Source organism: Chiloscyllium plagiosum, chromosome 1, assembly GCF_004010195.1.
Source record: "Chiloscyllium plagiosum isolate BGI_BamShark_2017 chromosome 1, ASM401019v2, whole genome shotgun sequence".
In the NCBI taxonomy this organism is placed as follows: Eukaryota; Metazoa; Chordata; class Chondrichthyes; order Orectolobiformes; family Hemiscylliidae; genus Chiloscyllium; species Chiloscyllium plagiosum.
Genome location: NC_057710.1, coordinates 126,739,291 through 126,752,056, shown reverse-complemented (window position 1 = coordinate 126,752,056; position 12,766 = coordinate 126,739,291). Strand labels below are relative to the sequence as shown.

Genomic DNA, 12,766 nt, shown 5'->3' with positions numbered 1-12,766 from the left:
CCACTGATCCGTGTGCTTTTTATAATTTTTTTGCCATTCCAAGATTCTACTTGTAAGTAAACAAGCGCAGAAAATGCTGGAAAGCCTTCTCTCACAGGATCTGTGGCAAGAGAAGAGATATCTAGTTAGCCTTCTGAGTCCTGTATAACTGTTTCTGAATTTCAGTTCTAGCTCTTTGACCTTGATTCCTGCTTGGTACTTCCCACCTTCAACTTGCTGCCTCTCCCAACTCTGTAACTTGCTGACTTTCCTGAACTCTGCAGCTCACTAACTCAGCAGCTCCCTGCATACACTACAGACTCCCTTCCTCCATGACTCTCCTGTTCACCCCATCTTCTGCTCAACACTTCTCCCATTCACAACTTCCCTCCTTGATGCCCCCTCACTTTGCTGCTTCCCTTTGTCCCTACCAACTCCCTACATCATACTACTGTTCCTTCTTCCTTGTTGTTTTCCTCACCTGAAACCGGGAGGTCACTGTGAGCAACCAGAGTCTATGGCAACACATATGTTTTTGAATATTTTGGATGCTATGATACATCAAAGTGTCATCAAACAATTTATTTCCCATTGATTAATCAGACATCTGTTGAAGCTTGGCAGAGAATTGATTAGCACTATCTGATCCTCATAAATTGCTTAATCATCAATTGATTGCATTCTGGTTAATTGAGCAAAGCTATATCAAAGATAATTTATGTCCAGAATGTTTATTAAAATGATATACTCTTTGTTTCTTCAGCATGGCAATCAGTGGAAGAAGAATGATTGCACCAATTGTATTTGTGACCGTGGTGAAATTAGATGTCATGCGCAGCTATGTCCATCACTGACTTGTGAAAAGGTAATTGCAGATCAACTAGACGGAAGAAATCACATTTTTGTCTGTGGGATAGCATGGAGAAGGGTTTCTTTGGTGCAGCTCAGAAAGCATATTTAAATTGGGGGAAAAAAAAATCATCTGCCCATTAGATAGACCCCGAACATTCAGGTGAGCAGCTTCCCCTTTGTAGCAGCTCCCAGGCAATTTGAAAATCCCAGGCCCAGAAACTGGAAATTTTGTCCCCATATGTGTAAGCATCACTTCACTATTGCTTGGGTGAACACGCTCACTGGCAAAATCCTTTATAGTAAGGAAATGCCCAAATATTCAGCTGGAATGTCCACACCAAATCCTGTTTATGTGGTGCAAACAGGGCTGAAGTTACAATGACTGATTGGGACACTTCCCATGTGACCAGGTTGGAAGGTATAACAATTTGAATATATCTTTACTTTTCAATTTGCATTTTCCAATTATGTACACACATTAATTGTTGAGCAGGTTAATTGAGTCTGTGGTGGTGTGAAGTCAAGTGTATCTCAGCTGTTTGGTGTAATTTGACACTGGTTTGTCAAATCCAAACTAAAACAGTGTCATTGAATCATCATTCAGAATTTGTACTGCTAAAGCTATCTGCTTCATGCTGATGATAGATCTGCAGAATTATGAAAAACTGGTGTGACAAGTCTGCAGTTGCTTTAAGGAAGCTGAATCTGACAACATCTGTACTGGATGTTGGTTTACAGATTTGGATCTCTTGGAAACTGGATTAAAGGCAAATTTTTAACACACCAGTAAAGCCACTTCAATGAAAGATGGACATCTTGCTAGTCCTCCTTTTCAGCAGATACAGAACAACTTTGACAGTGCTTATGATGATGCATTTTATTATGTAATGTAACCTTTTATGTTTTATGTGTGGCAGGATGCCTGCCTCCCATAAATTATACTTCATAAAACCTGTTGGGTTCTTCTCTCTGTCAACTGACCAAATCTTGTGGCATGTTTGAAGGCTTTGTGAGCAGTAGGGTGCTTAAACTTCACAGACACTGCAAGATTTTTCAATACTGATTAAAGGGCATATTTTGGCTGTGAGCAAATGTTAAACATTCCCACCTGTTGTTTGATATGGCTAGCCCAGCAGATGCATGCACCTTATGTAATTGAAGATTTATAATATTTTTGGGTGTTCCCAAAATATACCAAGTAACTGATCCTCACCTGTCTCGGAATTGTAAACTCCGTAAATTTGTGTGTTTAGGAGGTAATTTCAATGAGGGACATGTGAGTATTTGTCAAAGAGCTTTTCTGTTGCCCTGAAGGCCAGAGTGTGTGTAGGTGGGGTCTTTTGAAGTATGTGTGAAGAGATAAGGGTGCTGTTATTGAACACTACGAAGCATTGTGCATGTACAGTTTTAACTTGGAGTGTTTAACTCAAGGACTTAAAGTGCAAAGGGAAAAACATAGTCCAAACAAAAGTTTGAAATTGCACAGGGAAGAAAGAACTCTCAATCCATCAAAATGACACGGCTGACTGAAATTCTGAATGATTTTCCATTTGAAGCCACTTGCGTACCATGAATGTAATTAAAACCAGCTTCCTATTCTTTAGGATAGATGACAAATTGCTGCTTTTGATCTGCTGAAGATAACACTTTTTTTTGTAGTTATTTGTAAATACATGTTTTTAATTGTACACTCAGTTACAGTTGTAAAGTAACATAGTTACCAGAGAGGAATCAGCCCATAATACAATGACATTTAATTATGGCTAAACTATTTGGGAAGTGGCTTTAAAAGCAGGAGTGAAAAGTATCCTTTGGTCATGGTCAAGATTAATTTTTCTGTTCAGATACACTTAAGATCCTGTTTTCTTTTTTGTTGATTTATTATTTATATACATTTAGGTTATATAAATAGAGGCAGTGAAGACAGCAGTAGTTTGATTTTTCATTATTGTTCAATGGACAAGTGACAAGAAAACCAAGATATTAGTCCCAAGAAATGGGGTGAGAGTTCTTTCTTCCCTGTGCAATTTCAAACTTTTGTTTGGACTTTGTTTTTCCCTTTGCACTTTAAGTATGGTATGGGTGGGATGTTGTCATATCAACATCAAAGGTGAACCCAACCTACCCTGTGCCTCTACCACATACCATATATCTGACACAGGAGTGAGTGACCAATTCAGTTCGAGGAGGAAAGATGCTCATTTAAATACTTCAGTGAGATTGAGGAAATTTTAATTTCGTTTTACATTTAATTCTGGCTGGACAGTGTTCCTGGATCTTGAGGAAACATGGTCAAGATTTCTGGCTCTGTTGAGTAACTGTCTTTCCAATGCAGCTTATGGGTCAAGAGAAGTAGGAGTGATCTTCCACAGGCCCAAACACTGTCCTTCCAGCATACCTGTTAACTCCAAAGTTAAAAATCACACAACACTGGGTTATAGTGCAACAAATTTAATTGGAAGCACTAGCTTTCAGAGCGCCGCTCCTTCAGGTGATTGTGGAGTACACAATTGTAAGACACAGAGTTTATAGCAAATGTTTACAGTGTAATGTAACTGAAATTATACATTGAAAAATACCTTGATTGTTTCTTGGGACTTTCATCTGTTAGAATGACCACTTCACTTCCACTTGATATTTAATATTTATTTCCACAGGGTCTGAATAAAATCAGAAGACCTGGCCGTTGCTGTGAGGAATGTGTGTCTGGGAAAGGGAGCTGTCCATATGAAGGTGTCACCAGGTATCATGGAGAGATGTGGAATGTAACTAGCTGCGAGTTCTGTATGTGTGAGAGGGGACAGGTCATCTGTCAGACTGCCGAATGTGCCAGAGTGAAGTGCTCATGGGTAAGGGAATCTATGTTATTGTTGCTATTGCAAAATGACAGTGTGACTTTGTGGTAATTTGTGAAAGGACTGCATTTCTTTTATAAAAGGCCTATTAAAAAAATAGTTCAGCAAGTGCCAGTACTTCAGCTGATGAGCATGACTTATGTAAATTGATTATAGTGAGGGAGACTTTGCACATCATCAGCCCTTACCCCACATAACTTGGTCCAGTGGAATATGAGTCTGGACCACTGGAGATACATTTAGATCATATGGGTCACCAAGATGTGATCTGTGTCTTGTGTCCTACACATTTCATAACAAGATGCTTAACTGCATTCAAGATCTTTGGAGCTGAGAATGGTCTCATCCATTCGATTCACATGAATTGATCTTTCTCACCCAAGGTGAACCAATTTCTTAGTTTATAAGAAAAAAAAGCCTGATAGCTGACTTCACTGGTTTGTCCTGCCTGTTGAAGTGATTTTCGGGGTTGTGCCCAGTGATTCATATGAACAACCAATAGGAATCATAAGTGGGAGATGGGTAAAGGTGAGGACTAATGTAGATTAAGGTGCTTCAAAGGATGCAGAGAACCTAGCTGTGAGAAGTGTTGTCCCTACCTCTCAACCTTGTTGAAGGAATATCATACAAATGAGAGATGCTAATGAAAACATGTCTTTTGACCTAAAGAATTTGATTTTATTTGTATAGACCCAAAAATCATTATTTTAAATAAGAACTATTCATTTAGTGCCTTCTCCATAAAGCCTAGGAGTGTCTAACCTCAGGCAAGGAGATTCAGGATAGGTACACCTCACATTGGACAGAGCGATCCTGATGATTTGTATCCAAAAGATATTCTGAAACTCTGCAACAGAAATGTTAAGAATAGGTGGGAGCAGCTGACTTTAGTTTAGCTTCTCCCTCTTGGAACTGCGTAGACAAACAAAGATCTTTGCTCAATAAATTATGAGCTACTACTTTGAAATCATCTATGTGCAATCTAATTCCCTGTGGATAGTTTTAAACTGGATCATTGTGTTTTGGAGCACATTTAGAAATGGGAACTTTACGTTTGAAGAACCAGTACTCATTAGAGAGAAATGCAGTATGATTAGAGCATTTGCGAGGGAGCAGGTATTTGAAATTAACATGGATTCTGTTTTCTGGATCATCTCGACTAAGCTATTTTTGGAAGGTTGGGGGTTTGGTACCCTCCTTCTGCAACCCCCAACCTGCTCCTGACTATGTGAGCACTAAATTGGGAATTATGCCCGTTATAGCATTTTACGGTTCAACAGAGGCTTCAGCTGCTAAGAGTGTCATCATCTTAAGAAGAAAAAGTATTCAGTCACAGTGGATTGGTTTATAATGTTATTATTTCCTGAGCCATTGAAGAACACTTAGCGAGCTCAACAGCATGTTGTTCTGATTTTCTGCTAGGCAATGATAATGTCATGGGGCGGAGTTTGCTCACCACAACAATTTAAATTATGCCAATCACACACTTTGAGTAGTTCCATTCAGGTTTAGGAGAAACCTTACCCTTCATTTCAGTACAGGTCCTTGAATTCAATAAAAGATGTTGAATTGATAATCTTGATTTATATATTCACGAACACCAGCCAAACGTGCAGAAGTTATGAGATTAATGTCACTTGCACACTCAATTAGTTAACTACCATGTCTTCTGACTGCTTAAAAAGGCTTCATCAAAACTACTTAATGGTTCCTACATCTGATGTACTATCACTTTTTATATGGTAAATTATGTGAAGTAAATGCATTTACAGTGCATGCAGATACAGTGTAAACATGCAGTGTTAATATTCAAACATATTATGGGCAACACAGGCCACATTTCAATCACCCTTAGAATTATTCATTTGTAATATTATGCTAATTATTCTTTGACCTTTCCACATGCACGATCAGCCAAGATTGGCCTCTGGAATTTTGGTTTCTTTATCTCTTTAGGTTTTCATTATGCTGAAGTGTCTTTTTCACTGGGACTCTGGACATCTTCAAAATATATCTTGGCACTTGTTCAGTAATTAACATTCTATTCTCAGCTCACCCAGCACTGATACCACAGTGTGGTATCTTTGTGCTTGGAGCTCATTTAATAAAATTTAACCCAAACCGTGATCAAATCCTATCCTGCCCAAACTTTAGTGATGTTCACACTCTGCAATGAAGCAGAGCTCCAAGGATTTTGGGTTTAAATAATTTATATTAATGTGTTTCTTTGCCAGTCCACATTTTCACGACTTGTGATATAAAATATGTAAATTATTATCTGATTTGAGAAAATGTTTGTTATTTTCTGCAGGGTGAGGAGTTGCTTCATTTACCTGGAAAATGTTGTCCTGAATGTGTGTCACTTGGCAGTTACTGTATTTATAAAGAGCAAGTTAAAGAGGTGAGCCCCTTTCAGTATGTATAGTGCACTCATAAAAACCCAAATGGAGGATGTTTCAATCCTCGTATAGTTATGTGCATGCATATTAACTGATTGTGGTAAAGCACATCTAACGAAGGTATAGTTAGATTACATTAAACCCAGAGTGACTATGTAAGTCAAATGCGCAAACTTTATTGGTTTTGCTTGCAAACTCCTGAAATTCTTTGACATTCGGTCTGCTTTTATGCAAAGCTGTTGTCTACATTTTGAACTTGCAGGTCTGGGCTGGAACTTGATGCATCTCAGGGCATTCAAACATTCTTTTTTAATTCCAGAAGACACTGATTGAGACTTTCGGATAGTGCTGGGGTTATCACCAGTGATTTAGGAAGGAATTTGACTTGTAAGAAATCCAGATTTTGGCAGCAGCCAACAAAATTTGCCATAATATGCCACTCCATGCCCCTTCCTCCTCCACATAACATAGCTTTGCTACTGTTTTCAGAGGAGTAAAACTTAGTTCAGAGCCATAATTATCCAGGTATTGAGCGTCCAATGGAGAGTATTCAAAGGAGGAGACAGAGCTGAGAATGGAGGACTCCCAACCAAAGCCAACCATACTAAGGACTGAAGAGATGTACAGACTGAAAAAAAGGGCTGAAGTCAGGTGGATGACAGAGGTTCAGTGGGAGAAAGAGAGGAGGCTTTCTCATTGCATTTTGCTCAACTGCACAATTATTGCTGGCAATTGGGGTGAGTGGTGCTGCTGCATTGATTAATATTCTCCAACAATACAACTCTGCAACTGCTTCCTGGAGTTTGAGTATCTGGATCTCTGGTCGTAGTCATAGAGCACAGAAACAGACCCTTCAGTCCGACTCATCTGCAGCAACCAGACATCCCAATCGCTCTTAATCCTTTTTGCCAGCATTTGGCCCATATCTTCTAAATTGTTTCTATTCATATACCCATCCAGATACCTTTTAAATGTTGTAATTACACCAGGCTCCACCGCTTCCTATGAAAACCTCGGGACCTTTCTAAATCTTTCCCCTCACCTTAAACCTATGCTTTCTAGTTTTGGACTCACCCATCCGAGGAAAAAGAGCTTGGCTATTCATCCTATCGATGCCCCTCACGATTTTATGAACCTCTACAAGATTACCCCTCAGCCTCCCAAGCTTCAAGGAACATAGCCCCAGCCTATTCTCCCTATAATTTTAAACTCTCAAGTCCCAATAACATCTTATCAAAACCCTCTCAAGTTTAACAACATTGTTCCTATAGAAGAGTGACCAGAAATGTACGCAGTATTCTAAAATAAATGGCCTAATCAATGTCCTATACAGCTGCGACATGACATCCCAACTGCTACACTCTGACCAATTACAGCAAGCGTGCCAAATACTTTCTTCACCACCTTGTCTACTTTGAAGGAACCACACACCTGCATCCCTCGGTCTCTTTATTGGGCCACACTCCATAAGACTTTAGCGTTAACTGTGTAAGTCCTACTCTAGTTTGCCTTACCAAAATGCATTATCTCTCATTTATCTAAATTAACCTCCATTGGCCCATCTGATCAAGGACCCATTGTACTCTGAAATAGTGATCTATTTTGGTGTTATCTGCAAACTTGCTAACCACGGCTCCTGTATTCACATCTCAATCATTTAAATACATGATGAAAAGCAGCAGACTTGGCACCGATCCTTGAGGCACAGACCTCCAGTCTGAAAAGCAACACCCTACTACCACTTTTTGCCTCCTACTTTTCAAGCCAATTTCAGAACCATAAGACATAGGAGCATAAATTAAGCCATTCAGCCCATCGAGTCTGCTCTGCCATTCAATCATGGCTGATAAGTTTCTCAACTCCATTCTCCTCTCTCCCTGTAACTCTTCATCCCCTTGACAATCAAGAACCTATCTATCCCCGTCTTAAATATACTCAATGACCTGGCCTCCACAGCTTTCTGTGGCAGGAAATTCCACTGATTCACCAATCTCTGGCTGAAGAAGTTTCTCCTCATCTCCGTTCCGAAAGGTCTTCCCTTTACTCTAAGGCTGTGCCCTTGGGTCCTAACATCTCCTACCAATGGAAACATCTTCCCAAAATCCATTCTCTCCATGCGTTCAGCAATCTAGAAGTTTTAATTAGAAATCCCCATCATCCTTCTAAACTCCATCAGGTATGGTCCCAGAGTCTTCAAACATTCCTTACATGATAAGCTTTTCACTCCTGGGACCATTCTTGTGAACCTCCTCCAGGGCCAGTACATCCTTCCTGAGATATGGAGCCCAAAACTGCAAACAATATCCCAAATGTAGTCTGACTAGAGCCTTATAAAGCCTCAGAAGTATATCCCTGCTTTTATATTCAAGTCCCCTCAAAATAAATGCTAACATTGCATTTGCCTTCCTAACTACTGACTCAACCTGCAAATTTTCCTTGAGAGAATTCTGGACTAGAACAACCAAGTCTCTTCCCTTCAGACTTCTGAATTTTCTCCCCATTTAGAAAATAGTCCATGCTTCTATTCTAATTGACTAGCTCCCGTTGGATCCAATATCATCTGACCTTACTAACCAGTCTACCATTCAGAATCTTGTTGAATGCTTTGCTGAAATCTATGTATAAAATGTCTACCGCTCTGCCCTCATCAATCTCCTTTGAGTTTTTTTGAAAAAGTAACAATCAAGTTAGTGAGACATGATTTCCCACACACAAATCCATGTTGACTATCCTTAATCAGTCCTTACCTGTCCAAATCATGTAAATTCCATCCCTCAGAATCCCCTTCACCAATTTCCCCACCACTGACGTAAGGTTCACCGGTTTATAGTTTGCTGGCCTTTCCTTACAAACTTTGTTAGGTAATGGCACCACATTAGCAAATATCTGAACTTCTGGCACCTGACTCATGACTATCGATGATCCAAATATCTCTGCAAGGGGCCCAGCAATCATTTCCTACCTTCTGACAAACTCTGGAGAACACCTGATCACTTCCTCGGGATTTATCCACCTTTATGCATTTTAAGATGTCCAGCACCTCCTCTTCTTAATATGAGCTCTTTTCAAGACAATAGTATTTATTTCCCCAGGTTCCCTAGCTTCCATGTCATTTTCCATGGTAAATACTGACATGAAATGCATTTGGTTTCTCATCAGTTTCCTATATTCAACACGTAGATGGCCATGTTGATCTTTAAGGGACCCTATTCTCTCCTTAGCTACACTTTTGCCCTTAACATACTTAAAGAATTGCTTTGGATTCTCCATCATTCCATTTGCCAAAGCTATCTTGTGCTCCCTTTTTGCCCTCCTGATTTCCTTCTTAAGTATACTCCTACTACCCTTATACTCATGATGTGGAAGTGTCTGTGTTGGACTGGGGTGGACAAAGTCTGCAGTCACATAACACCAGGTTATAGTGCGACAGTTTTATTTGAAATCACAAGCTTTCATAGCATTGCTCCTTCATCAGTGAAGTCACCAGCAAGCCCCTCTTATACAAGTCGTCTCTACCCCTGTAGAGATCCCAGTGGTTTAAAAATTTGACTCCTTGCCCCCTGCACCGGTTCCTCAGCCGCGCATATCATCTGCTTTATCCTACTACTAGCACATGGCGCTAGTAGTAGTCCAGATATTACAACCTCGAGGGCCTACATTTTTAACCTCCTTCCTCGTTTCCTGTATTCCCTCTGCAGAACCTCCATCCCTTTCCCTATGTTGCTGGTGCCAATGTGTACAATGACCTCGTGTTGGGCGCTCTCCCTTTTCAGAGTAGTCTGCACCTGCACCCTGACATTCTTGACCCTGCAACAGGGAGTAACACATCATCTGAGATTTTAATATGTATATCCAATCTCCAGTTCCAAAGATTGAATGTCTAAGTGTGTCTCGTTAAGTAAGAACAATGTATTCATGAAAACAATTGAACAAATGAAATGAAGGAAACATTATAGGTTTAAGCCCAAGATGTGGAAGAGAATGATTTTTTTTTAAGAACACTATATTGTCTTTTTAATTACTGTTTTACAATGGACTGTTGCCAAATTTTTAAATGGCTGCTGTTGATTTCAGAATGAGCAAATTCTCTGCTTCCATACGTTTCAAGGAAATACCACATCAGATGTGAGCTCATTACCTCCGGAATGTGACTGTCCTTGTCTGAACAGCCAATAAACATAAAAGATTACTAGACAGGACGTGTGGCTCAGACATTACAAACGAAGGAGGCCATTGAAACCCATTGTTGCCTGACTTGGGGCAAATGCTTCCATACAGATCCACTACAAAACACAATGGTTTCTTATAAAGGAACATCAAAGTCAAATTGTCAGCTGAATATCTCAACCCAGTGCCTCATTCACATGACTGAAATACCTCGTTTGTCTGAGCCATTTTTTAAATATATAGCATTGAACTTTATTTGTCAGATTGCTTGTAACATCAGGAAAATAAGCAGTTCCAGGCTTAGCTAAGAGATTTTGATCTTCATATCTCTCAAAAATCTGATTTGTGGAAAGACTCCTGTGAAGTGAAATAATTTTCAGCCTACAGCTATGATATCTTCACTAAGCCAGGCAGCATCAAGGGTGTAGCGGCCACCATTTCAGGTATAATTGTTCAAGGGTTATACTTGAAACGTTGATTTCTCCACCTTTCTGCTTGTTTACTTTGGATTCTAACTGTACCTTCACTAGCATTTCAAATGTGTTTGGGCTCCTACGAAAGAGACTTCAGTTCATAGTCAACTGATTTCTAACTCCTTCCTTTTTTCCTGTGCTTCTTTCCTGGATGCGTGTTGTTTTGAACTTGTATCGAGAACCATCTCCCTAAGTTTTGAATGCAGTAATAAACCCTACTTCTGTTAATCCCAAAATCTTTCACTGTAGGTTATTTTAAGTCAAACTTACAAACAGTGTTTTGGCAAACCCATCACCACCTTTATTTAAAAATTAATAACCATCAATATAAAGTGGGAAGAGAAGAACAGAAAGAAAATTTCAAATCATCTCACCCTCTAGTCATAGAGTCATAGAGATGTACAACATGGAAACAGACCCTTCGGTCCAACCCATCCATGCCAACCAGATATCCCAACCCAATCTGGTCCCACCTTCCAGCACCTGGCCAATATCCCTCCAAACCCTTCCTATTCATATACCCATCCAGATGCCTTTTAAATGTTGCAATTGTACCAGCCTCCACTACTTCCTCTGGCAACTCATTCCATACACGTACCACCCTCTCAGAACCTTCCCTAATTGAGCTATTCCAAGTATCTCAGTCTCAAGTCAGAAGAGTGATAGAATGCTCCCCACTTGCCTGGATGTTGCAGCTCCAACAACATTCGAGAAGCTCGACATCATTAAGGGATAAAGCGGCCCCGCTTGATTGGAACCACACCCACAAACATCCACTCCCTCTTCTACCCATGTTCAGTAGCACCAGTATGTACCATCTATAAGATGTACTGTAGAAATGCACCAAAGGTCCTCAGGCAACACCTTCAAAACTCATGACCATTTCCATCTAGAAGGACAAGTGCAGCAGATACATGGGAATACCCAACCTCTACAAGTTCCCCTTCTGGCCACTCAGTGTCCTCCTTGAAGTAGATTTAACTATTGTTACTTCTCATTCAGGTAACAACTGGAAATCAAGCCTCCATTCCTGAAGTAATCACAATAGTTAAACATTTTATTAAAATATGCAAAATCCCCAATTTATCTATCTGATTGATTTGGGTTAATAGAAAACATGGACCAGGTTTCTGTACTTAACAAGAATTACTATTTTTTGCAAACAAATAATTTCTAACTACAGGTAAACAATTATAAACCATTGACATCTGTTTCTGTTAGTTAAAAGTCTAACTTACTTCTTAACACCCTCTTATGTCAGCGTATTCACGCACACAGGTGTCAACCTTGGTCCAGTGGTCACACATTTGTCTCAGACTGAGAAGGTTATGAATTCAAGCCTCGCTCTGAATTTGAGCACATGATATAGGCTAACAATTCATTGCTGCTGTAAGCACTGTCTTTCAGCTGACATGTTAAAACAAGACCTAATCTCCTCTCAGTTGAGCATAAAAGATCTCATGGCATCCTTCAAGAAAGAACGAGAGAACAACAAAATATCCCTTGACCAACATCATTGAGGCTGATTAGTTGGTGAGATATTATGGATGGAATGCATGTAGTTACAGAATCACCTATCCTAATGCCACTCCATCGCATATAGATGCAGCAAATATATGACTAATGATTATGGAATTTTTCAATGAACGTCCACTGTCCTGGCAGTTATTCATTTTCAACCATCCATGCTCCTCTCATTATTTTCATTCCCAGCAAGAGAAAGGGTTGACTACTCATCGCAAGTTCCACCCATCATGATAGCTTACCCAATTGATAAATTAATACATAAGACTGGAAGAACAGTATTACAATTTAGATATGAAAGTGAGGACTGCAGATGCTGGAGATCAGAGCTGAAAATGTGTTTCACCACCTCCAAACGGACCCCACCACCAGGGATATATTTCCCTCCCCTCCGCTATCAGCGTTCTGAAAAGACCACTCCCTCCGTGACTCCATCGTCAGGTCCACACCCTCCACTCCCAGCACCTTCCCCTGCAACCGCAAGAAATGCAAAACTTGCGCCCACACTTCCCCCCCC

General features: G+C 40.0%; 1 protein-coding gene across 2 annotated transcripts in view; it reads left to right on the top strand.

Moving 5' to 3' along the window:
• Window positions 1–12,766, top strand: part of fras1 (Fraser extracellular matrix complex subunit 1) — a 441,368-nt gene that overhangs the window by 186,976 nt on the left and 241,626 nt on the right. For both annotated transcript variants that reach the window (XM_043696280.1, XM_043696287.1), the window contains exons 8-10: window positions 743–844; window positions 3,489–3,680; window positions 5,998–6,087. In XM_043696280.1, coding sequence (XP_043552215.1) covers window positions 743–844; window positions 3,489–3,680; window positions 5,998–6,087 — 384 coding nt within the window. The remainder of the gene's footprint in view (window positions 1–742; window positions 845–3,488; window positions 3,681–5,997; window positions 6,088–12,766) is intronic.